The 26130-nt window shown below is 41.4% G+C and overlaps 2 protein-coding genes across 2 annotated transcripts; one reads left to right on the top strand and one right to left on the bottom strand.

The window, feature by feature from the left end:
- Positions 1 to 23749: 23749 nt before the first annotated feature.
- On the top strand, positions 23750 to 24973 carry F5147DRAFT_659399 (uncharacterized protein; the record flags this gene model as incomplete). Its single annotated transcript, XM_041434584.1, has 4 exons — positions 23750 to 24392; positions 24454 to 24500; positions 24551 to 24572; positions 24624 to 24973. 4 exons carry the CDS (start codon positions 23750 to 23752, stop codon positions 24971 to 24973), a joined length of 1062 nt encoding a protein of 353 aa, XP_041284742.1.
- Positions 24974 to 25104: 131 nt separating this feature from the next.
- On the bottom strand, positions 25105 to 25740 carry F5147DRAFT_781896 (uncharacterized protein; the record flags this gene model as incomplete). The annotated part of the gene is made up of 1 exon (XM_041442717.1): positions 25105 to 25740. The coding sequence occupies one exon, from the start codon at positions 25738 to 25740 to the stop codon at positions 25105 to 25107; it is 636 nt and encodes a 211-aa protein (XP_041284741.1).
- Between the last annotated feature and the right edge of the window lie 390 nt (positions 25741 to 26130).

Below are 26130 nucleotides of genomic sequence, written 5' to 3'. Positions count from 1 at the left end.
AGGTGGTCCGACGTCAAGAAACGAAGGTCCAGGGTTGCACGAAGCATCCGAAGAGCTTCTGATAAACAGTGAAGGTTCCGAAGTAGAAGTACAGTGTGTATGTCGAAGTATAAGACTTGCAAAGTAAGACTAAGCAAAGCCTATCAGGAAAGCTAAGAGATAGTGAGATGCGAAATGGCAGCAGTCAAGCCAAACAATCGTTCCGAATGAACAAAAAGATCGATTGTGCGAAGTATGACTATCCGAAGTGACTCTACTAACTATGACTCGTAGCAGGGAAGGTGAAGTCAAGTGCGAGTATCTAGCGAGGCAGATTATATCCTATAGTGTGAAGGTCCGGAAACTGCGTAGGCAAAACCAGTAGCGAGATAAGGCATCCGAAATGTAATAAGACTTGAGGCGAGCCGCTACAGAGATATGCATGTAATAAGGCGCAAGGTGTGTTGTTATGCGTATAACTGACGGGCCGACAACATATGTGCCCCTAGACATAATCAATAATAGATAACTAAGTGAAAAATGCACCAGCAAAGTCAAACAGACACGGACGGGACATGGTACAGAGGATTGAAACTGTATACAGGCCTCGGAAATGGACGGATGACCTTCAGATGACTCGGACATACGCATGAAACTCTCGGACAGTAAATGGAGTGTCGAGGAATGTGTATGTGGGATACCTATGAGATTGGCAGGATACGAGCCCAACACTGATCCGAGTGCTACACTGGAAACCAGCATCACATTCTATTGTGCATGATCATTTCAAAACCAAGTGTTCAAATACTAATTCCTTCAATGATAGGCAGAATTTTATATATGCTATGTATGTTGCCTTCTCATAAACCACCTGTTCATTGTTCAAGCTTGCAACACAGGGCACCACCAGTATCTAAATAACATAATCAACCTGAAGCTTGGCTTATTTGAATGCACACAGTGAGAGAGAGGCCTAGAAAGTACAAACTTCTGGCTTGGATGACCAACATTGTAGCTACAATATTATGTATGCTGATCACTATTGAACACATCAGAAGTACTTCTGTCAATGGTATCATTAATGAGGTGAAAGTATAGATATTTATCAATAATTTCAGCAGTCAGACTAAAAGCCAAATTACCCTAGTAAGTATTTTATCTGTATTATGAATGAGAAAACCTCCATTCAGTCTACTCTAACAGGCAAGTGTCCCCATGGCCTTGGATATTGCTATCCTTGCCATTCTGGGCTTAGACACAACAGCCATTGCATAGATGATGTGCTTCTACTCCTTCCTTTTGGGTGTCAGTTGCATTTTTATAGGTATGATGGTACAGCACTTTTGTGAACTTTCAACTTCACAGTTAGATTCTTTTCACATGTCTTAAATTTGAGTCCAACATTGCCAACTGAATAGGCATATTACTTGTGAAAGAGTGTGATAATGCTCATAGTCATTACAAGCATACTGACTTGTTTTTGTATCCTGAGGTGATCAGATTGTAATTTTGACTACTTCTATTGCTTATATAATTATCGTCAGTGTATTAGGTTCTATCCTCATATTCTTGAGGGGTGTTTTAATCAACTTTAAGCCATCTACACTCTTAGTGATTTCATGCTTTGCTTTGATCAGTGTTGTGGTAGGTTCTCCACTTATAATAGTGTTCATCAGTTATGATCTAGGTCTGGTTAGGGCATGGCTGCAGTGATATCTTTGTCTGAACAATGCAGAGGATATTCTGTGAGTACCGCAGATTTGAAATGGAATGCATTGGTGCATAATATACTTGCATCTCATAATCCACACTTAAAGTCAGGACCTAAAGGATAGTTATAGTGATTTACATAAATTTGATCAATTGTCTTATTCTTTTTTTGTGATTGGCTACCAACCATGCAGGCTTTATAACATTAGTCTATGGTAGATCTGTGAACTGCTCGGGGTATAAAGCTTTACTGCATGCTATCATAACTGTAATATACTAAGGTTTTTCACTACAGAACTGATGAATGTCCACTGCATTGCGATGATGATTTTACTTATTTTAATATGACTTTGGAGTTGACTCCCTAGTCTTTGACATCAACAGTTTATTTCAATAGAATGTGTGTAGGACATACTTTGGATGGGAGAAGGGGTGTTCCATTTGATTTGGCAAGGAGAGCATGTACTGATTCCACTTAGGACATATTTTTCCAAGATTTTGGCCCAGTAACATTCATTTAGCCAATGCAATCTATATGTTTGATATAGTTCCTCCAGTCTTGAGTAGAATGATTCTGCATAATGTAGTTATTTCTTGAGCTTGGCTATATACTTCACCTCACCTGCCTTAAGGCTATGGTTCAGGAGAAGGAGGGGAGCTTTGTTGTTTTCTACTGCTAGCAAGTTTTAACAATATCTGCTTTTCTGTTCTGTAGTGAGATTCTGGAATGATTAACAGTGGTTCACAAACCTTACACCAGTGAGTTCTACAGGCTTGACCCTTTAGTTGGTATTGCCAACTAATTTGATACTAATAAATGACATTAATAAAATGTATTTCATGTGGTTTGTTAAGGTTACCAGAGGTTCAAGCTGATAACATGTCCAGACAGATTAAGGGTTTGACTCTCACTCAAAGACTATTGCATCTTTGGGTTGAACGGGGGCAGCATTATTGTCTAATGGCAAGCTGTGCAATATTTATTCTTTTTGACAATGTGCCAGCGCTTTGTAAGCCATCAATTTAATTTTGGTGGGCTATCTTGTCCCCCAGCCATTACAGCCAGTGCTTAGTAGCCATCAGGTATGCTAGTCACCTGGAATCTCATATAGTGGGGTGCTGTAGATAAAAGCTGAGTTTTAGTATGTGCCAATCATGTACTTTCTTTTCTTCCTGCCAAACTCACATAATTATCCAGCATTCTACTTCCAGCATTCTAACCAAATGTACTACATTAGCCCTGCAGATGGGGCCATGCAAAAAAACATAGGCTATCCCTCATTTGTGTCATATGTTTGCAGACTCATCTTGTCCTATAGTTCAACATCTGATTCTCTTATCTCCCATGGGCAGCACTTTGGCCAAACTGTATTTGCATTATGCAATTATCCTTCTCTTCTTATGAATAGTATCCTCAGATTGTAGCAAATGGAAGATATTCCACTAGACTCTGGACTTATCTGCTAAGTAAAACAATATCATCTCTGTTTGCTTGCTTCTTAACTAACATATCTCATAGTGAGTGACAGGAATATCATGTTTTTGAGTAGCTTTTAGATTCTCATCCTAGACTTTTAGAGCGACTACAAAACAGATTTAAGAAGAAAATCTTTCATGTTGGAGAATTGGTGCATTATTTTTTGTATAGCGAGAGTTCATGCTTATAATTTATAGATTGATAAGGAAGCTGCAGGTGCCCAAAGTGATGACATGAAAACATTAAAATTTGCAATTCTTGATTAGATTGCCCCTAAAGGAGCAGCAATCCAGCCTTCTCTACATAGAAACTTGAAAAAATTGACCACAGATTCAATCATGGACTTACAAAATCACTGCTTTGTCCTGCTGGGCTGAATTGGAACAACTTGGAGTAAGTGTTTGAATTAATTGCATTAGTGGAGCTGACAACTAATTTGCACTTCATTATCCACAGGACAAGAGAAAATCTCCGAAGTGGTAAAATGTTAGCTTGTGGGGATCAATGGTTCATTTTTTTGTATGCACATTATACTTATGATATTGATAACTCATGGTGTGGTCTTCTTAGCAGCTGTTTACTTTTGTATGTGTAAGTGGATGTATTTTCATGCAACCTTTTACTATATTGTACATTATTAGGCTTATAAGCATGTTTTTATGTCTCCAAGTTCGGTTGACAAAGAGCCAAAAGCCATGCTGTCTTATTAGATAGATAATCTATAGATAAACATCTATAAAACTAAATATCTCCTTAGTCAGCAATTCAGAAAAATACCAATGGCTAATAATGTGGTCGTACGTGGATGGCTTAATTATGCTCCTAAGATACAGTCAGCAAAATATGGCTCTGCACAAAAGTCAGTAATCAACAGTTGATCTAACAATATGAATATGAAACATAGCAATCAGAGAAACAGAACCTAGTCAGTTAGTGATCAACAACAGCAACAACAAAAAATATCAGGAGACACAGACACTCTAACAATATAGAGATAATACAAAACAAACAGACACTTTTCCTAACACTTTATACAGCAACAATGATTCATACACAAACTTAGTGCAGCAAGTTATGTGGAGTTACAATGAGAATCCCCCCTTAACACAACACAAATGAAACTATCATCAGGTCTAGTCAAAGCCTCTGTAGCACTCTTAGCACAATATTGAACCTGCTATTAAGGAACTTACAATAAGTATTAAACAGACTCAGGAATTGGAAACCTTGGACTTCAATACCAAGTCTCCTTTTCAATAGCTAAAGTCTAACTTACAATGACCACTTTGGCTTAGTATGACACACAGATGTATAAGGTCAGGTGCCACTGTCAATACCTAAAGTTTCCTCACAAGACTTTCCTAAGTCTTTAGTGGACAAGAAAGACAACACCAAACTTCTGAAATAAGAAGAGACAACAACAAAAAGAGACCACTAAAATAGAAATGCTAATACATTCACATTCATGGAGACTGTTAGCAACAATGACCACAAAACACAGTGATAGCAATCATAGAGAGATGATTGATACAGACAGTCACCAACACTCCACACACACACACACACACACACACACACACACACACACACATTGAGAGACAGAGACAGACAGAAAAAGAAATAGAGAAACAGAGACATAAGTTTCACAATCACAAGTTCAAAGACACAATTTCAGAAAGACAGTGACAGACAGAAGAGATAAAGATGAAAACAATCACAGATACAGACACAGACATAGAAAGAAAAAGAAAACAAGAAAAATAACAGAAAAACAATCAGGAGAAAAGAAATAAAAGCAAACTAGTCTTGCTAGTCATCAGACACAGTAAGCTCAGATGTGTGGTGCTGGTTGTTGAGCACAGTAAGCTCCAACCTTAAACTGCACTTGCTGAATGCTGGTTCACACTTCACTCATAATTTTATTGTGAGAGAGTAAAAAGGCAATAGGGGCTTCTTTTTTATTGGGCAAAAAGCAGCTCCTTATGTAGACAAATTTGTGGCTGTACTACTAGTTTCTCACATTTAAAGTTGTAGCTTTAGTTTGGTAGTACCAAGTTACACGGTCTTTGAGTCAAAAGTAAATATTCATGAATTAACTTAGTATAGTGACAAATCAACAAGGGCTGTGCATGACCCATGGTCAGGTGATTCCTTGATGAATCAGCTAGAAAAAGAGTGAGAAATTATTACATAATATGTATATATGTATTTGAAATTTGTGGCTATGAATTGACTGGTAGCATAATGACATAGGACATATATTTAAGAGAGCATATCTGGAATAGCTTATACTATTCTCCTTGTCCCTATACCACTACTTTGAATCACCAAAAATTCATAGTTTTAAGGGATGCCTACTGAAAATCCTGCATAAAAACTTTCAAAATCACATATAATTAACTAGTCTTAGTATTAGAAAACCAGTGTAGAGACTCATTCTTAGCTGAGCTTATAGAGGCTGTTTTTACTCAGTGCTATATTCACATTTTTGAAGCTTACACAATAAAGTTATATAGTTTATACTAGTTTGCACTATGAGTTTGAGTCTTGAGTAAATTTTTATTATATTCTCTCTTCTCTAAGTCTTAAGCCTAGTTCAGAAACCCTTTAGAGTCAGATAGCAGCTAGATACTACAAAATTCAATATATTGCTCTAACTCAATCTTGGTGTCATATCCCGTGTTCCAGACCCAGACCTATCACACACATCATTTCCGGATTTCCAGATCTGGCCGACTTCTATCCATTGTCCGGATCTGACCCACACCTATCTTCCGTGCCTTATCCCTTTGTACATTCCTTCTCCAGTTAGACTATACTCATTTTCCGTACCTCATTTCATTTCCGCCTTTATTTTCCTATGTTCTCATTTCCGTCTTCATTTACTATTTTCCAATAGACTAGTGTTTGACTTTTCTATACACTCCATCCACAGCCTTGCATAGCTTCGGACTGCGCTGACTGATTCTCTGTTAAGTCCTCAGTAGTATATAAACCCTGTAGAATCTTTGTACTTCTTTAGTTCGAATATTATCTTAGACTCTGCTCATTCCCTCCTCTGTCCGACTTGAGTTCTTCTCTTGTTGTCCTCCGCTAGTCTTAGGATTGACTCCTATAGACTTGTCACCTCCACCTCTACCTCTGGTAGTCCTCCACTGTTTCTTTTCTAGTTCGGACATCATCTGGATTAGTCTTATCACTTGTTCCCGAACATCCACCAGAATTTCCACGCATTGGACATTGGACTCCGGACATCGTTCGACAGCCTTCAGAAAGTTAGGGGCACATACTCGGATAAGGGGCGCAGCGCATGAGCTGAAGCCAAGCCCTTCGGATTTGACCCTTGAGCATGTTCTTAACACTTGGCAACACTCTGGCACTATTCTCATGGTATATTAGACCCTATTATTATATAGGGAATATATAATTTAAGAGACCCTCTTCTCTGAGATGTGTTCCCCTAGTTTAATAGGGTTAAGTAGATCTTCCTCAAGAGGATACATGTCAACTCTTTTGATAGAGTATGAGTACAGTCTTTTAAATGTTTCTTATTGAACCTCAACTTACTATCCTCTCCAGATGTTGCCCAACAAGGGTTACTATTAATCATGGCTTCTGTATATCAGTGCCTCCAATATTTAACTACTTAGAGGGCCTCTGAAAATCTGGAGTTTATATGTTTTTCTATATATATTTTCCATAGCACAATTGGAATATTTTATTCTCTCATAGAATGAGATATGATTTAGATACAAAAGAACATAGTAAATACAAACTATTACAATAACATTGGTTATATGACATTCCTATCATTTTTCCTTCATCCTTTCCTTCATCATTTATCATCTCAGCCTCCTCTACTGACTATCCATTAACTGGATCCTTAGGACCATTCTCTTTCCTCATGTCTGACCCCTTTTCAGCATTCTTGTAGATTGTACACCAATGTTTACATACTATGACTCATTCTGACTTATCTTGGCTCATGTTATATATGTGGCTTCTCTTATAATATTTCTTGATTATATTTCTATTTTGACCATCTATTACTAATCAGGTAGTGTTGCCAGTATATCTATATTCTTATCTACAGTAGGGTAACTTAGCCTTTTAATCACTTCCACTTAGTATAAGTAGTTGGTTATTCTGTGTTAGATTCTCTAACTTAAATCTACTTAATCTTCCCTCAACAAACTCCTTTCAGAAGTCTCCTTATCTTCTGTCTCTAGTTTAACTTCTTAGATACTCCTTGTATCTAAATCTACTTTAATCAATACTCATTATTTGAACAAGACTATTCTTATTTTAAAGCCTAGTGACTTTATTTCTAAAACATCCATCTATAAAACTTATCATATGACATGCATATCTATGGCTACTGCAAACATCTATCACTAGTCTCACTCACTATACTAGACTCTTCTAGTTATATTATGAACATTAGCAGACAACACCTCTCTTAGGGCTCTATATAACAGATTTATTTGAGTATATAACATAAATAGTAAGAACAATAGCAAGAAAGTCAGAAACACATAAGCTCATGAGTTTAAGGACCTTGTCTTCTATCTTCTGTGTCCTTAGGGTACTCATTAGGATACTTACATCTATACTCATACTGATATTTTCCTTCTTGATCAAAATATTGATCACTTGGAGGATGCAATAGCTTTCTATGTAACTTTCATATCTATCTTAAAGATTGTAGTAGGCTTCATCATGATAGCTACTGTGATACAGAAGCTGATGTCCATAAAAGAGCTATAAAATATGGGACATATAAGGATCATAGTAATATTCAGACAATAGGTACTAAGCAAAGCCTAGTCCATAGCATGCAAACATAGAACCTTTTGAGTGTAGACCATATATCTAGTGATTCTTAGCATTAAAGTCTTTGTCAGTAGAAGCAGTTGTTATCTCAGATTCAGCATACTACTCATAATATGGTTATGATACTTTCATCATAGGATCCCTACCTTCATGATGTCCTACTAAGGTTAGCAGGAGTTTTTACAATAGGTTTCCACTATTCTTGATACTCTGCAAAAGCAGGTTGATCTTGAATGGCCATAGCATGCAAAGATGGAGGTTACATAATAGATGACTTTAGCTGCTGGCCCAATAGATTTCCTATGCTGTAGAAATGAAGATTATAGGATAGGTAAGCTGCTGACTTAAGAGATTCTCTATATTATAAAATACTCAAATAAAGCCTTTATAGATAAAAGACAGCCAATATATTAGACTATATACTAATCTATTATTATTTTTCACAAACTCTGGATATGTTAAGGTGACTAAGGGTTTCTCTATTTCTACATTAGATATAAATCATATGGTGAAGCACATATATCTAGTGTCAGAACCTGATGAAATTGAAGTTGCAGCCACTATTGCCAATCTCTGCAACTGGCAACCAACATTTCCTATCATCAACTGGAAGGAGTTAAAAAATGTGTTTATCATGAAGATCTGAAACACAAAGTATTTATACTACAAAAGCTGGCATAAGAAGCTGCAAAAGCAAAACATACAAGAGGCTTTTAACAATTAAGAGTACTAAAATGAAGGGCACCAGGATTGGTAAGAGCCTCACATGACCCATAGCATGACCAAGCAGCTCTGTACTGATGTTTAATTGCTGTTAATATTATCGAACTCCTGCTAGTATATTCTTTTTCCATCTGAATAGCTTATATTTTACTCTCACCTTATTATCATATTATTAAGAATGCAATATCTCTTTTGTATATAATCATACCTACATTTGCATCTCATGAGTTCAGATATATAGTATTAGAAAGCCCATGCTGAGACTATACAACTTTGTACTGAGAATGCCAAGCTATGTGCTTAGAACAATAAGTATGAGAGCATATTACTTGATATGCACTGATGACTTTATGAAGCTACAGATCAGGGCAGACAGGTGAAAAAAGATGAACAACTTCAAAAGCTATCAAAATAGTAACATTAGATATTGAAGCTGATTGTAAGGTGCTGAAGTAAGTAAGCACCTAGGAATTTATTCAACTACTCTTGTCCAATACCTTGCGTTTGTATACTCATTTAAGCTAGTAAATTCTGGACTAGCTTAGTATTAGCAATAGTCAGGACTCAGGATTGTGTATGTATCACATATCATTGAAGACAGGAAACTCTAACTGCAACTACATGCACTTTCTGCTAGAGACAATTATGACTAGTAAGATGTATATGTATGATGGATGTACTATTAGTATAGACTTTTACTAGCTATCTTAGTCCCTAAGTCGTCATATATCAATCTGTCATATTGAATCTATCACCTTCCACCCTGTGTCAGCTTTGGTCTTTTGGTGCATACATTGATATTTAGATGACTTTATGGTAGAAGGAATTGAACAAGATTTGTGACACACAGGTTCCTCTCTAGATTTTCTATTGCATGTCTTAGTTGTAGAACCTACAAATTGATTAAGATAAGCTTCACAGGAACACAATAAATAAATCTCATGCAATTCCAAATGTCTTTCTCTTCAAGAGTATCCCCAACAATCTCAATCTTCAAATATTCAATCAAGAAATCCTCATATTTCTATCCTGGTTGGTTTGTAGCAGAAGACATAATTGTCTGAATGATGTAGTAGTAGGAATATTTTTCTAAACTGACTCCTATATTGCTTAGATGGAACTCCCAAACAATATCAAGCTCACTTAGTTTTGATATATATGGAGCTATGCATGAAGGTTTTGAGATATTAAGTAAGTTTAAGATAAAGGTGACCTACCCATCAGGGTCAGCAAGATTGATATTGTGGCTCTGTATAGGTTTGATGCAAATAAAGATAGGCCTATATTCTTCAACACAAGCCATACCAGCCCTATAGACATCATAAGACCCAAGTTCAAAATGCCCATCTAGTTCTGGAAGAGGAATTATAGTGGCTTAAAAAAATGTCACAATATTTCATCAGGGAAATCGGTGATTCCTAATTTGACACAATATCACCGAATTCTCGTGGATTGTCGAGGATTCGATATGTTCCATTGATATGACTGATTTTTTAGTCCCCCTCCCAATTGTAGACAATTCACCCTAATTACTACCAATACCAAAGCATAAATCAGACAATAGATCCAATTCAAACATCATGAAAACAATCAAATTCAGGTGAATCCTAGTCAATTTTACTACTAGCGCTCATCACCTACTACTCCTCCAACTCTGGCATTGCATCAATGTCAAGGAACATCAACGCCTCGTCTGTCTCAAGATTGCACACCACATTGGCCTTGGAGCCACTGCAATACACGATCAGCAAAATAATGAGAAAATCAATCAAACGAGCACATACTAGACAGTTTTATAGACAGAATGCATCAGTACGTGGTACTTGCGCTCACTAGTGTCAAAGATACCGTTCAGGATACCTATGAGTGTTTTGTAGATCCCGCTATATAATTCACAATTAAAATCACGGTCGTATTTTTCAGATGAATATTGCATGATGACGCTGCGCACCTATACAGCAATAAGTAACTCGCTCAGGGAGTCCTAAATTGAACTCACCGCTGTTCCTGTGAGAGCAACCATAGCAACTGGAAGCTCCCTCTCATCCGGACGATCCTCGACAGTCGACACCAATTTCTCATGAAATTTAACTCCAACGCTTGTGTCATCAACAAAAAAGGCCTCCGCTATGGTGTCCAGGATGGCAGGTGCCTGGTATGGCTTGCTTCGAATCGGTTCATCCTACACACATCAGTTGATAGTATGAATCAATCAATTAGCACACATACCTTACTGTTGACAGGATATATGAACATTTTTTTTTTCAAGAGGTCAGTGACCTTCATGTCAGCGCCTTTGATGAGACCCTAGTGACTCACTACATGCACTTGAGCCACTTTTCGCACATTGTTCCGGAAATGGCTGATACGACCTTCGGGCTTATGAAAAGTTGTGAGAATGTGAAGCGTTGAGTGTCAGTTCGAAGATGTACCACTGAAGCCAGGGCTCATACATATTTCGCATCCTTCATTAGTCGTGACCTGACAGCCTCAAATTCAGGTTGATCGTCGGTGCATGTGAGCAAAATGTCTCCCGTAATCTTCCACCAATGCTCCAAGTCAGGATATGCATTTTCGAACACAAGGTACTCGAGGATGCGGGTGATAGAAGCGCGCAGCATGTCCTGCATACGGGCCTGCTGATCTGTTAGGTTAACCTTGCCTGATGTACTATAAATAATCCAGCTGCTCAAAGGCCAATCCTCCTCGCGCATTCGCACAAGTTTCAGATTTGAGGCAGTCACAAGCGTATCACTTGTGTCTTCAGTACTATCCCGCCAAGTCAGTTTCTATCAACCATGAAACTAGCAGTCAGTGCCATCTGAAAAGGAACAAAAAAACATGAACTCCCCTCCTGCTCTCGTTTCTCCTGGTGTTTGCTTCGAGCTCCTTCGGCCAAAGTGTTCTGCAACCTACCTTAGTACATACAATAAGCAAACAGAGTAAGAATAGGACAATACCCTATGTTTAATCAATTTTTGACTTGTCTGGTGCCAGTGTGTGGTAGTGAGTCTTTGCCATGGCCTTCATGTCATCGTCTCTATCGGAGACAGCTGTGTGAGTCATGCAAGGCTCATCCGAGTCGTCATCAGTGTCACTTGTGCCCTAACTAAGATGAGAACCTTACAATTCAGAGCCAGTGCTCTTGGACCATGCACAATTTACAAATTGAGGTCGCTTGACATGAGATGAAATCAGCAGAGCAGACACTTCCAACCATAATGAAAAAACTTACTTCAAGATCCAGTACTTCTTTCAGTTTCTTTTTGTCTGCCTTGAGGGATTTGAGATCATCATCGGACACATCTAAATTGTCATCCGAGTCGTCACCGGTGCCATGCTCGTCAGACTCGCCACTTAATGCACCAATGTCATTGTCTGAGTCAAACAGTTCAGACGCAGACACAACCTTGGTGTTGGACTTCGCGTCAGATGTCACAATTTGAGGCATCTTGATGTGTTCTGATTTGGCATTGTTGGATGCAGCACGTTTCCAATTAGTACTCTTTTCTGCCATCCAAACTAAATAAGTGGGTCAGCGCACACCAACAGTAATGATTGCAAGGCACAACAAACAACGAACCTTGATTTTTGTAGGCAGTAGATTTGGCCTGTTGTACAGGCTGGCCATCCGATGTCGCAGGACTTGGAGCTGTAGCTTTTTGCAAGTTGGCTGCACGCATGGCTGCAGCTTTCTTGCTGGGTGTGGGTCCTTTCGTTTTTTCCATCGCAGTGGAGTAGAGGCAAGATGATAAGAGAACTGATTGATCAAATCGATTTGCAAAAAAAAAAATAAGTCACAAATCCAGCAAACACTGTTAACACAAACTCACCAAGTCAATCCGGTTCCAAAGTGTCATAGGCCAATCTACTATCATGCCTACTTGCGATGGATGTCAGCATCTCTTCACTGAAAATGGTTATTCTCGCCACCTAGCTCAATCTAAGAATCCTGCTTGCATCATCATATATGAGCAGATGCAAAACTACGTACCTTCAGCACCAAGTCTACATTCCGAGCCACATCCTCCAAGTCCAACAACTGCAAAGGTATCCAAAGTACAACACCAATCTGATGGTGCAGTCTATGAGCATGAATTGGACAACTTCGAGTCAGATGAGAACCCACCTCCCAATATATTTGAGGGCAACTACTTTAACACTGCAGCTGAGGACCTGGAATGGCCTGAGGATGATGCTGAAGAAGACACTGAAGGTGATGGCTTGGAATCAGAGGAAGAGGATATGGAGGCTGAAGGAGCAGTAGCTGAGCAAGAATGAGACTGGGAGCCTCCTGTTGCAGAGCAGACCATTGAAGATCAGGATTTGCCTATGGATGAAGACACAACTTCCGACACTCACAGCACTGATCAAAATTGTGCTTGCCGGCATGATGCAGAAGCCCCACTATTTCAACGACCACATATTGTTAAGTTCCCTCTTCGCAATGCAGGAGCTACCCAGGACTTGGAGAATTCAGACTCGGACCCAGATAAAGAGTGTCATCAGACTGGCTACCGTTGCTATCATCAGCAGGTGTCCTCTGCCGAGGAGGATGGAATTTGGGCACCTTTCACATCTCGAATTGACTATGTTGAATGATATTTAGTTTGCAAGGGATACTTACTGCAACCAGGTTTGCGAGAAGCTAGGGCTGTCATACAAGAACTCCTGCGAACTAAACAAAATAATTGATACAAAGATACCTGCACGCCAGCCTCGCTTCCAGCGTAAGGAGATTTTGGTGGCGGGTGAAGCTTTCGATGTGTACTGTCGAGATATCATCGACTGTGTCAAAGCGCTTTATGGGGGACCCAGAGTTTGCACCTTACCTTGTATTTGTCCCAGAGCGGCACTATACAGATCAAGACAAGACGCAAAGGCTATACCACGATCTACACACTGGCAAATGGTGGTGGAATACACAGGTGACGGACTGAGTTAGCCTTGTTTACTTACCGCTAACTCAGAGTTTATTAATAGAAGCACCTTGAGAAAGAGAAACCAGGCACCACCGCTATACCGATCTTGTTGTCATCTGACAAAACGCAAGTAACAATGTTTAGGAATAAAGCTGCCTACCCCTTATACATGACTATTGGAAACTTGCCCAAGGAGATCTGTCGACGTCCCTCTTGCAGTGCTCAGATACTCCTCACCTATCTGCCCACCACCAAGTTAGAACATATCACCAACAAATCAGCGAGACACCGAAGTCTCATGAATCTATTCCATGCCTGCATGCGCCATGTTGTTGAGTCACTGGTAGAGCCAGGTATCAATGGGATGGCAATCATGAACGGAGATGGTGCATTACGGCGTGGGCATCCTTTGGTTGCCTGTTACATTGGAGATTACCCTGAACAGCTCCTCGTCACAGGCATCAAAACTGGTGAATGTCTGAAGTGTGATATTCCATTGGACGAACTTGGCAGTAAGGATTTGCCTTTTCACACCCGTGATCTGGGTGACATTCTTGATGCACTCGCTCTTGTCAATGAAGACCTTATGAGTTTACTAAGGCCTGTCGCAGTGCGGGAATCAAACCCCTCTATCATCCTTTCTGGGAAGACCTGCTGCATTGTAACATATTTCATGCCATCACTCCCGACATCTTGCATCAACTGTACCAAGGACTCGTCAAGCACCTGATCTCATGGATCAAATCTGCATTCAGCGATGCAGAAATCAATGCGCAATGCAAACGCCTGCCTCCTAATCATAATGTGCGAGTCTTCATGAAAGGTATATCCATTCTCTCGTGGGTTAGTGGCACGGAGCACGAACAAATTTGCTGGTTCCTGCTGGGAATAATCATTGATATTGGCCTGCCAAATGGCAGATCACCACTCCGACTGGTCCATGCTGTAAGAGGCCTGCTTGATTTCCTGTATCTTTCACGCTATCCTTGTCACTCACAACGAACCTTGGATCTTCTGGACGATGCGCTCAATAAACGCGTAGCAGGGAGCTGCTGGACGTGGGTAGACTCGAGGGTGGTCCAGATCTTGACAGGGTTGTCCTGAACGTCCTCAAAATGCAGCCTTTGGTCTGCAGAGCAGTGAAGAAACAGTTCACCTGCAGCCTTGTCCTGCTTCTGATCCCACTTGGCTTGCTCCTCTGCCAGAGAGGCTGGAGGGCGAGTCTCCTTGCCAGAGACAAGCAGCCAGAGTCCCTTGGTGCGCAGATAGGCCTTCATCTCTCCTTTCCAGGTAGAGTAGTTGGCCTCTGTCAGCACAGCAGGTGACTTGGTGGAGGTGGTCTCAGCAGAATGGAGCAAGGGTGATGCAAGGCTCAGGGATGGGTGGAATAAGAGTGCGGACGATGCAGGAGGGCGCAGGAAGTGAGCTGAGGGCGTTGGAAAGCAAGGATAATGAATAGGAGACCCTTAGATAGGAGACTAATAATAGATCTGAGTGCTGATAAGAGATGGATGTGAAGAATGGATTGCTGGAAGCAATGGGCTCAATCAGGAACAATGCAGTTGAGTGTATGGGGGCTTCTGAAGGCGCAGAACACGATGGGAGACACCCCGAGTCAGATATGTGATGAATAGACCTCAATATGAGGCAAAAGTGTGGAAAGGGGCGCACTATGGGCCCAAAATTGACTAATCTCCCACTGATCTCCTTATCACTGATGATCCAGACACTCTACAACAACTCTAACGCACTCCAGAGGGTTTTCAAGGTCGTAGAAGACGATGGTGAAGACCGATAAGGTGGCGGGTTACAGGGGAGCGAGATATGGATGCAAAAGTCGAAGTTGAGAGGAGATATGTGTGGATATGAGTCAGGTCTCAAGAAGGGAGATTAACTCGACCTCCTGTGAGCTGATTAGACACATAAAAGACATAGAAAACCAATTGGTTATGCTTAGCTATGTTTACATTCTAGTCTGTTGTGTGAATACCTTTGTGAAGAGCATTCAAGAATCAGAATCAAAATAGGCTTACATGAAAGACCGTTCCATAACTGCTTTGCAAATGGGACAATCCAGTACAATCTCAATGGGATGTAAGAACTGCACAAGGATAGACTTAAGCCTTCGAACACATCAATGAAGGGTTTAATGTGCACTTTCTCATGCACAGCAGCAACATGCTCTTGCTCCAAAGAAGCCTTTTAGTCTTTTGTTTAGTTGTAGTGAGCTCCTGATGAACCAGTGATAAGAAAATGCCAGCATGGTCATCTAATGACAATTACCTTTCTTAGTTGCCTTACTTTGGCACTGAGAAGGGTCCAAATTTTAGAAACCATCTGAAATAAGACAACTTAGTGCTGCATGATCTAGGGACTTCATGACTGCCAGAACATGTACTTCATGGGTAGCTTTTAGCTCAAGGTGCAACTCATGGTCACTGAGTATATTGATGAAGGTAGGATATGATGGCCTGGGACTGGCCGCAGGTCAGGAAGATTTTGACTTCAACATCAAATGAAGGTTATAGTGTGTGTATACAAAGGTCGGTTTCACAGACCATTCCACTGCAAGAAGGAGCCATCATGGAGTGCACTGAGGCACCAACATCTCGAGATATGTCCATTCTTAAAATACTGGGAATGACACACCAAGATCAAAGTCACAAAGGGCTGAACAACAAGCAAGTCACACCTAGTCACACCTATTAGAAGTTTGGTCACCATGGTGAACAAAGGATGTCCAACATATATGAGGAGTTGAATGTGTGTGAATCTTGCAATTTAGTTACCTATCATCTTTCCGGCAAGATACTGTACTGTATCATTGCTCATTGTGCAATCACGACTCTTGCTTGGGACCCATCAAAGTGGAAAAGATGGCTTTTCATAGGGGTGCTGATAGTTTATTGGCCATTGTGGAAAATATCGAGGCAAGGATCTATGTTTCAACTAACCAGTTGTTTCTTATCTTCAGCATAGAATCATGAACATGTTCACTCTATTCTGATGGGAGTGTGGACATCAGTCTATGCAATTGCTATTGACTCACATACTAGCCACCTTGCAATTGGAGTCGATTCTGGGGTACATATAGCCAAAGAAGTCAACTACAGTACATGCTGCATTGGTGTAGTTGTTAGAAAGGGACTCTAAAAATGATCTAGGGAAGTAGGCAACTTTCAAGATCTTGCCCATCTCCAATACTGCCATCTCCCAAAGGAGGAGGTTGATAACTGGGTCCATGTATCTTTATTTTTCTTCTCATGGGCTCAGTAGTGGTCATGGTGCTCTTTCACCTGATATTATTAGCAGGCCTTCGACTACTTTGGTCATTCAATCATTGTCACTGCCACCTACTGTGGTGGTATGTTAAATACCCCGCCAGCATCACCTTAATCACCTGCTATGCCTGATATTGATGAATTGTTGTGCTGTTGGCAATCCAGGGATCACATTGATGAAAAGCTTCCTCAATTGTGGGTTAAGTGCAATCATCCGGGTAGCGAGCGCTCATCCCCTTGTATGTGACTTGCCGGCTGCAAGAAAAGTTGCAGGTTTTGCAGGCCACAGCTTCAAAATTGGTACCTCAGTCACAGTTGCAAACAACCCTTGCCACAGAGATAAGGCAAACGACTCAAAGTCATTCTATGTTGATGCTCTTATTGCATGGGTGAGCAATCAGGCTGTGTTGCTTTTCATCTTTTTCATTTGGTATCTGACACATACATTACAGTATTCCACTGGTCCTTGTAACACCACCACTCATTGAAACAGTTGGTGTTTCTCGCTCAATCTTACACCAAATTCCCTCAAATTTGATTTTTTATTATACTTTGAGAGGCCCTCTATCAGAATTAATTGTGATGTACACAAGAAATGGTGATATAACTGTGTTTGTCTGTTATTCAAAAAAATTAGAGCTGCTGTAGACACATTGGCCACCTGTTGGACCATCTTTGCACCTAGAAAGCTTTAACAGGTCCCTGGATCAATTTGGGAATAAGTTGGACTGCAGTGAAGAGTGTCATGGTCCATTTGAGGTTGATTTTAGCAGCGATGATAATACCAGAGCTGACACTAAGCGTGATGTGACACCTGTGTGACAGTGGTGTTTCAAGGACTCAGGAACACCAAAAAAAGATGTTCTCACTAATCCATGCTTTACTCACTCACTACTTCACTGATTTTAATGCTGCTTCATATGTATATACTTTAGATGCTTGTTAAGAATGTGCTAAAGGGTTTGGATCCGAAGGGCTCCGCTTCAGCTCGTATGCTGCACCCCTTACCCAAGTACATGCCCTTAACTTCCAAAGGCTATAGGACGATGTCCGATGCACAGGAATTCCGGCAGACGTTCAGAAACAAGATAGAAGACTAATCCGGACAAAGTGCGAACTAGAAAGAAATAGTGGAAGACTACTGAAGGTAGAGGTGAGGATGTTTAAGTCAATAGGAATCAATCCTAAGACTATCGGAAGATGATGAGAGGAGAAACTCAAGTCAGACAGAGGCAGGAATGAGCAGAATCTAATATGATATTCGAACTGAGGATGTACAGAGGTTTTACAGGGTTTATATACTACGGAAACATAATGGAAGGTCAGTCAGCGCGGTGCAAGGCTATGTACAAAGCATGTGGAAAGCTTATCAATAGTATAACGGAACATAATAAAATGCAGTTGGAAATGAAACAAGGTCCGGATGAACCAGTACAGTCGGATATGTAAATAACCAGTAGACCGGTAGTAGGAACTAACCAAAATGGGATGTACGAAAGCAGAAGGAAATGGAAGTAAGAAGCAGGTCGGATCTGGATATCTGGATATGAGTGCGTGATCGGTCTGGGTCCGGAACGCAGGATATGACAATGCTGTAGAATACATTGTAGCTGACAATTTTCACCAAGTAAGTGGGAAGAATGAGCATTTTTCAAATTGTGTGTTTCAGGGACTGGTTGATGACTGTAGTATAAGACCAATCCAGGAGCCGAAATATGCTGCCCAATGGTGTTCCCTAACCCTACTGTCAATATTTCTACTGCTTGGGGGAAGAAGGCGAAACTCATCATTCTCCACAAAGGTATATTGCAGGAGGTTTGGTCAGATATTGCTAAGACCAGAATCCCTTCCTAGTTGAATCCTGCACCACTAAACTTTGATAGTGCATCCCACGGTAAGATCAAAGCTGATCAATGGCGAACAGTCTGCTTAGTCAATCTTGTGATCATGCTGTGCTCATTATCACTGTTCATTGGGCAACTACTCACTCAACTTTAGAAACCCACATTGAGCTTGTTGAGCAAAACTATACTTACTATCTGAAGACTACCATCTAGCTTTTCGGGCCAGGGGCAGTGAAGACAAGCAACAATCATGCTACACAGCACTTGGCAGAGTGTCTGCACTCATTCAGACTAATAAACACTTGGTGGGCATTTCCATTTGAACAGTTTAATGGGATGATTCAGAAAACAAGAACAAATCACCAGCTCGGTAGGTTACGACACCACCCCATCAGCACCACTGACTATGTTATGCAGGTGGACAAGTCAAACTCTCATTTATGAAGCTGTTTTGCAGAGGGAGCAACCTCAGAGCATTACTCTTACATGGTGAACTACCTGTTAGTTATATGATCATTGACCTCTACAGTACACATTTCTATGTCTTTTATGTGTCTAACTGTGCCATTACACTTATGGTATCATTCCTTGCACTTTGCTACCACTTTACATAACTCCTGACCTCCCTAGGAGTCCCTAGGTCGAGTTATTACTTACCTTTGGATTGTGGCTTGTCTGTTTACATTTGTTTACCATACGTCGCCCATATCCCAGAGTCCAGTGCTTACTGCCTCTTTGGCAACTTACCCTGGACTCTAGGTACTGTACAACTTCACTACACCATTCAATAGATTGACAACTTACTCTGGACTCTAGTCTGATCTCTTCTGGTCTCTCAGTAGCCTCTAGAAGTGGCCCACTTTACTCCCATCTTAAAGATAACTGCCAGTGGAGTGCCCAGTGTCTTTGCAACCGCCATGGTCAGCATCAGAGAATATGGAGAACAACTCAGTGGAGTGGGGGTCAAGCTTGTAGACAAGTGCTTGGTCAATGGAGCCTTTGATATAATGAAGGAGGTGCTTGACAGCTTGCCAGTGGGCGATGCTGTGGGAGTTGCGGGCATCAGGGAAGGTAGCACAGGGAATCTGAGTGTGAGGTCTTCGAGTGCCTTATGGTTATGCTCCCAATCTAAGAGAGCTTCAAAGAACTTCTCTTTATCACTATACTCTTAGAGCATGATGTGTCCTTTGAGTTCAGTGCAATGGATCAATAGGTGATCTGGTCCTATCTTGCTGCATATGCAGCAGACATAGTCGGGACATTGTCTGAAGGTGTGTCCATATCCTCCACAGTGCCTACAAAGTTGTGTGTGGGTGCAGTCAATCGTGGCCGTTCTTTTCTTCGGTAATGGGTGCACATTGGCGGGAAGCTTCACCTCAACGATTCTGACAGCTAGGTATGCAATGTCAGGGAAATTGAGGGGGAGTAGGTGAAACGCCATTGCACGAATGTGTTTCTGTAGATGCAGCATGGCGATGTCTTACTAGGATGTGAAAACAGTAAAATCACTGATTTTCAGTATCCTACCACGGTCAACGGTTCAGACAAATACCAACGGTCGATAACGTGGTTGTTCGTGGGAAAAGTGTGTTGAGTTCTCAAAGGAAGTACACAGTGACTAAAGGGGGAACAGAATCAATAACTGGCGCGATGCAGTGCTATGACTTCAATGAATACAGATGTATGACTATGTGATGATTCTCAGAGCTATAACGATACTCCCTATCTTCACAAACCAATTGGAGATCAAACTAAGCCTCTAACATGGATCAGCCTGAACTAATACGTGGCTTCAAAACCTACTTTCTGCTGCTCAAGCACTATGCGATGAGTGTGACGCAGGACAGACTTAAGTGGGCCAAGTTCTTAATATTAGTAACTGATTGTTAGTCTTATTTGTCTTCCCTTGCTGATGAAAATATGTATATTCTCCCCACAGAATCAATTTCCTGTGTCTAAAAGAGAACTGGAATATACTGCACTAGATGACTGATAACTGTGTACCAGCTAGTGTAAAAAGTATGGCTCAATGGTGGCCTCAAATATGCTTCTGTATGTCATGGGAAACAGTGTCAAAAAGTGGAATGAAATAACTTAATATTTCACTCAGTATGTCACTTAGTATCTTAGAGGAGAGAATTTAAAAAGAGCTATATGAACACTCTTCTTATTCTCCACTCACTTATTCACACTCAAGCTTAGATAATATGGAAATGGGCTCTCTGTACTTGGCTTGGAGCTCTCTTTATTAGAGGGGAAAATGGGCCCCTTACATACTACTCTACTATTAAAGTTTCAAAGAATGTCATAGAATTTTCCAGACTATTCCACCAAACTCCAGTGTTGTCTGATAGAATATTCCAGAATCTTTCAAATCAACATTAGTGGCTGTGCTCTGTGGCTATGCTAACCTGTGCTATAAAGCTATGTACACTGCCTCTGCACTGCCTGAATGCTGTACTCTCAAGCTGTGCTCAAACTTTGTTGAGATTTTCACAGTCTGATGTTAACTTGTTAAATACCATATTGGTCTTGCATATTCGTTATGATGAAGCTTTGCATGGGTGTCATAATGTGCCACCAAGTCACATGAGACTGATTATGTAATGAAGTTTGAAGTCTTTCAAACATTCCTCTCAGTACCGTAAAAATGAAAAACCCATGTATGTGAATATGTCAGAACATCACCTTGCTTGCAAGGTCATATGCCAACCCGTTAATTCTGTGAATCGTCCACAACCGTCAACAACGGCAAGTACTGCATAAATTCTGCCCATTGTCGACAATTACAAACAACGACATTTCCTGCTTTATGTTTATTGTAGCGGTGTGTGTGCACCCAGTCCCCGACTCCGCGCTTATCACACCGTTCCAAAAGCCGTCTATCTGGCTCTCTACTCAATCAGCTCAGACAGGTCATGTGATGTGAACGTCTCATTTGGTTCATGCCCTCTCACCGGTGCACCCATTGCTAGTAACACATCACACATGTAACACATGACTTCCCAAACATGCGGAAAGGCCAAATGTATGACATGTTCAGCTCCAGACTTGAGGCGATACATATAGCGCGGCTTGGAAGCTGGCGCGGACGCCAATGTTTGGGTGTAACATGTTTTATCATTGGTTCCACATGATCACCTTCAAATTTCCTTGCACCCAAATTGTGGCCCGAACCTTCTGAATTTCTCTCAAATCTTTGATGTTTTGGGATGCCATGGTGGCGCCATTGCCTGCTCTGCAGCACGTGCCATGATCGACCGTACTCTCCTCAGTCCCTGTAGGCCTGAGCATTCTTGGCATGTCTCACAAGTTTGACCTCCTGTATTTAACACCTCACTGTAACTCAATCATAACTCTTAAACCTCAGCCATCGCCCAGTATGTGCGATGCCATGTACTCATTGATGAATATCTTTGCAGGCCAGGCTGTGTTCATATTCAGTATGTGTCCTGGTCGCTTCAGAGTTGCTCCCCTGCTCATCCCTGCCTCCCCTAGTTCATCGTGGTAGCCAGCGCACTGCTCAATTTCATGTTGTTCCGAGTGCTGATATTCGTGATTCACCCTCTCGATCATCCACCCATCACCCTTCAGTGACCGTTCTGGTCGTTGCTCGTGGTATCTTTGTACATTCTGCCTTGCTCACTCGTAAGTCAAACAAATAGCTGTCCTTTGTGTATCTGACGTCCACAGGTGTCATGCACTCCATCGCCTATGATCCCGCGGTCCACATTGTATGTGTGGAGGGTCTCGCTCTTGCCGAGCTCTTGGCTAGTGATGCGAGGCTGACCTTGGCCATCAATCATTCAGAAGGTCACCTTGAAAACATCTCTCATTACATGGACCCACAACTCGGCTCATCCTAGACTTCCCTCCCATGACCCGACACTTTTGTTCCACCTCCTCGTACTCACATGAATCCAGATGCAAATTCTGACTCTATCCACGTTTTTCACATTTCTCTCTTCTCATCCTGATGTCTTTGTGTGCTACTTGAACGTCCCGCCTGCAGATGATGGCCTTGGTGACTTGTGGTTCCTTAGACATTGAGCCTCTCATTACTTTTTTCTTACTTTCTGCCCTCTGGGGATTTATTCTTCCATCCTAAATAACCTTTTTGTGCGTTGCTTGGTCCGTTTTCGAGGTTCCTTTCTCAATGTCTTTCATTTCACTTATACATTTACAATGATTGTTACCAGTCTCTGAAAAACCATATCAAGTGCACTCGCTCGCTTCGGCTTCCCAATTAAATGCCAAATCTACTAAGTCTTGTGCCAATGCAAGAGACTCTGCATACACAAACAGATGTTGCAGGATCGTGCACAATCAGGTTAGCGATGCCTGTCAAATATAGCATGCATCCTCTCGTTAGATTCGATGTATACATGATTACCTCCGCGGAATTGATGTTCTACTACACCCCCACTTGTCAGTACCATTGTTAGCAAGTCTGTGTCAGTCTACACTCACTGAAAATGAAAGCACACTGATTGTCAGAAGTCACCAGAAGTTCAAATATGCTCGACTGCATGGTGGTTTGATAGATAAAGCTGTGTTTAGGGGCGTTCTGTCTAGCAAACATCATCTTATTCTTTCTGATGTCACCAGCTAATATACTGTCGATTTTCTTCATGATGCATAAGACAACGTCCGACCACCATAATCAATGTCACTCAACACAATTTGAACTACTATGTCAAACATGACGTGTAGGCCACCATACCACTTCAAATCAAGTCTCTAACTATCCAGACAGTCACCCAAAATCGAGACATCATCACAAACATACTGGAAACATTGCTGATCACAGATCTAATCGCAATGACTCGCACATGCTCTGTGTTTTGGCAAATAGGCAAACAGGTGGTCCATAGGCGATTCACACACATCATATGTCCGTTCACAAAAAACATGTTCGACTCTTTTGTTCCTGCACTACGATGTTCTGCATGCCTTATAACTGGATCAGCAGCTCGATCCATGATCACTGGGGACATCAATGAAGCCATCCAAGACCTCAACCTCGTAGTTCCGCACGAAACATTTTACATTCTAGAGAACTTTCTGATGGAGACAATGGGCTATAAGAAAATCACGGAAGCCTGCCATCCTGCTATGGTTAGTGTTGTCGAACACTTTGGTAAATATGCATTCCAATCTCGCTGGGTCACGCTGGCATGTCCAAAGACTCACATGCATGTATTACACCTCATCCTTCATGCACCAACCACCGCGGACATGGTATATTTGACGACAGGAGGTGTCACATGCTTTTATCCGCAGTGGATGCGGCAGCAAATCTCAATTCACAGCCATACTGGTGACCTTGTGCCATGGGACAATAAGCTGGGTTGCGCAGGAGAAATCCATTCTAGTCTAAGGGTCGAGAGCAACATGGATTTTCTCCAAGGCCCTTGCGGCAACCGTTGTCCTACACTGTGGCATCACATCAGCGACAAATATCTCCGTCAATCAGTTGACTGGGACATGACAGACAGTGTCACTCACACCTTTTATGACATCAACGTTGAATGGCGATTGAACACTTATTGCTTGAACACGGCATGTCGCTTTTGCAGATCCATAATGGGGTCAAATCTAGAAAATGCTGGGGCTGCCAATCGTGAGTGGGGTTTATATTCTGTCTTTCCTTGTCCTAAATAATGCACCGACTTCCCTGTTAGGTGCTGACGTCAAGTATATTCCTCAAGAAATCAAGTGTCGGAGACCAGTGGGTTAACCAGTGTTTATCCTCTTTTTGTACATTTAATCATGCTGCAGAGGTTCTCGCAGGTCTTCCAGGGTGTTTTCTAAGGTGCAGTATGTTACAGACCTTTCCTCGTCCCAATCCCAGTGATTGACGGGGTGAAGAAGACGACTCTCAACAACTTATATGTTCACTATTGGGTAAAACAACGAGAATTCAATGCGCTCACCTCGCCCCGACAACACCTACACCACACTTTCACGAGCTTGCCACATTTCGAATACAAGCTTGACAATCTGTACACCATCTATTTTGAAAAGCCAGAAAACCACTCTACCACAAACCATTTGTTAGAGCACATGGCGTGCATGTCAGGAATGTCTACATCCATCAAAGGCACTGTCCTGGTGGTCAAACAGATGTTATCAACAGACTCACCTGTCGTCAACATGGATAAAGACGACATGTTACTCACAAATATGATGCTTGGCTGGTGAGTGGACCCCAAGCATTTTCGTTTTACCAAGTTCAACCACAAACTAGCGCGTTACACTATGGCAATCTCTGAGAGTGACGAGTTGTACTTGTAAATGGCTTGAGAGATGTCTACCAATGCTATGGATGGGTCTTAATTACAATCTTTGGTCGCTTTCGCCAAACAATACAGTCTTTCATCCTCTTGACAAAGATCTTCTGACGGATGATGGGTCAACAACTTGTCATCAAACTCTCTGAGAAGTCTGATAGTCTCTCTGCCTCGACTCTGTGACAGCACCACATAAGCATGGAATGGATCCAATGCGAATGAAGATGTTTTTCCAAGGTCAACAATTACCTGCTCTATTGTTTGGCCTTGGGATTTGAAATCAGTGAATGCATATGCTGGAGTTATTGCAAATTGACGCCGGTGGACCTTGACATGACTTGTCATGTTAATGTTGAAAGATCCTTGCTCTGGAAATATGGGAATCAACCCTCCAGACAAACCTTCTACTTCAGGAATGACGGACACGGCAGGCTTGAATAACAACATCGCTGGAGGAAACATGAGACTGATGCAACCTTGGTGTCCAGATTCTTCACTCCAGGGCTCCCTTTCATCTAACACAATCTTGGCGATTGTTCCTCTCGATCCATTGGCTATACCTGCGCGTGTGCATATGTTCTTCGTCACCATGACTTTCATTTGAACAAACACTGTCAATTGGGCAGGAAGTCTGTCTGTGTCATCGAATGATAATGATGCAACCACGAATCGTTCCATTGTAGTCAATCATCTGTTGTGCACAGAGTCTTCTGCAGCGAATGAATATTCAACATTGCCAGAGGAACAACTATGTTTGGCGGATGCAGCTTGGTTCCAATATGTTCGAACACTGTTCCGTGGCGTGATTAAAATAGCGTCGTCCCAAGGAGTGCTTGTAAAATGAGGGATGTCACAGGTGGGATCTGTGAGTACCAAATGTTGAACTGCTAAAATGTCTTCTGCAGAACAGTCCCCTGAATGTGCTCTGCGTAAGATATTGGTCCAAGAGTGGTCGACTATCCACATCTGTTCAGTAAGAAGAACGATGGTGTTAAACTGCAGGTACAAGTTGTGTCCTATCTCACAACGATGATTGAAAGGATGAGAGATGTGCAATGCCTTCTTATA

Source organism: Suillus discolor, assembly GCF_016758755.1.
Source record: "Suillus discolor strain FC423 chromosome Unknown F5147scaffold_161, whole genome shotgun sequence".
In the NCBI taxonomy this organism is placed as follows: Eukaryota; Fungi; Basidiomycota; class Agaricomycetes; order Boletales; family Suillaceae; genus Suillus; species Suillus discolor.
This window is presented reverse-complemented; position numbering and strand designations above follow the sequence as displayed.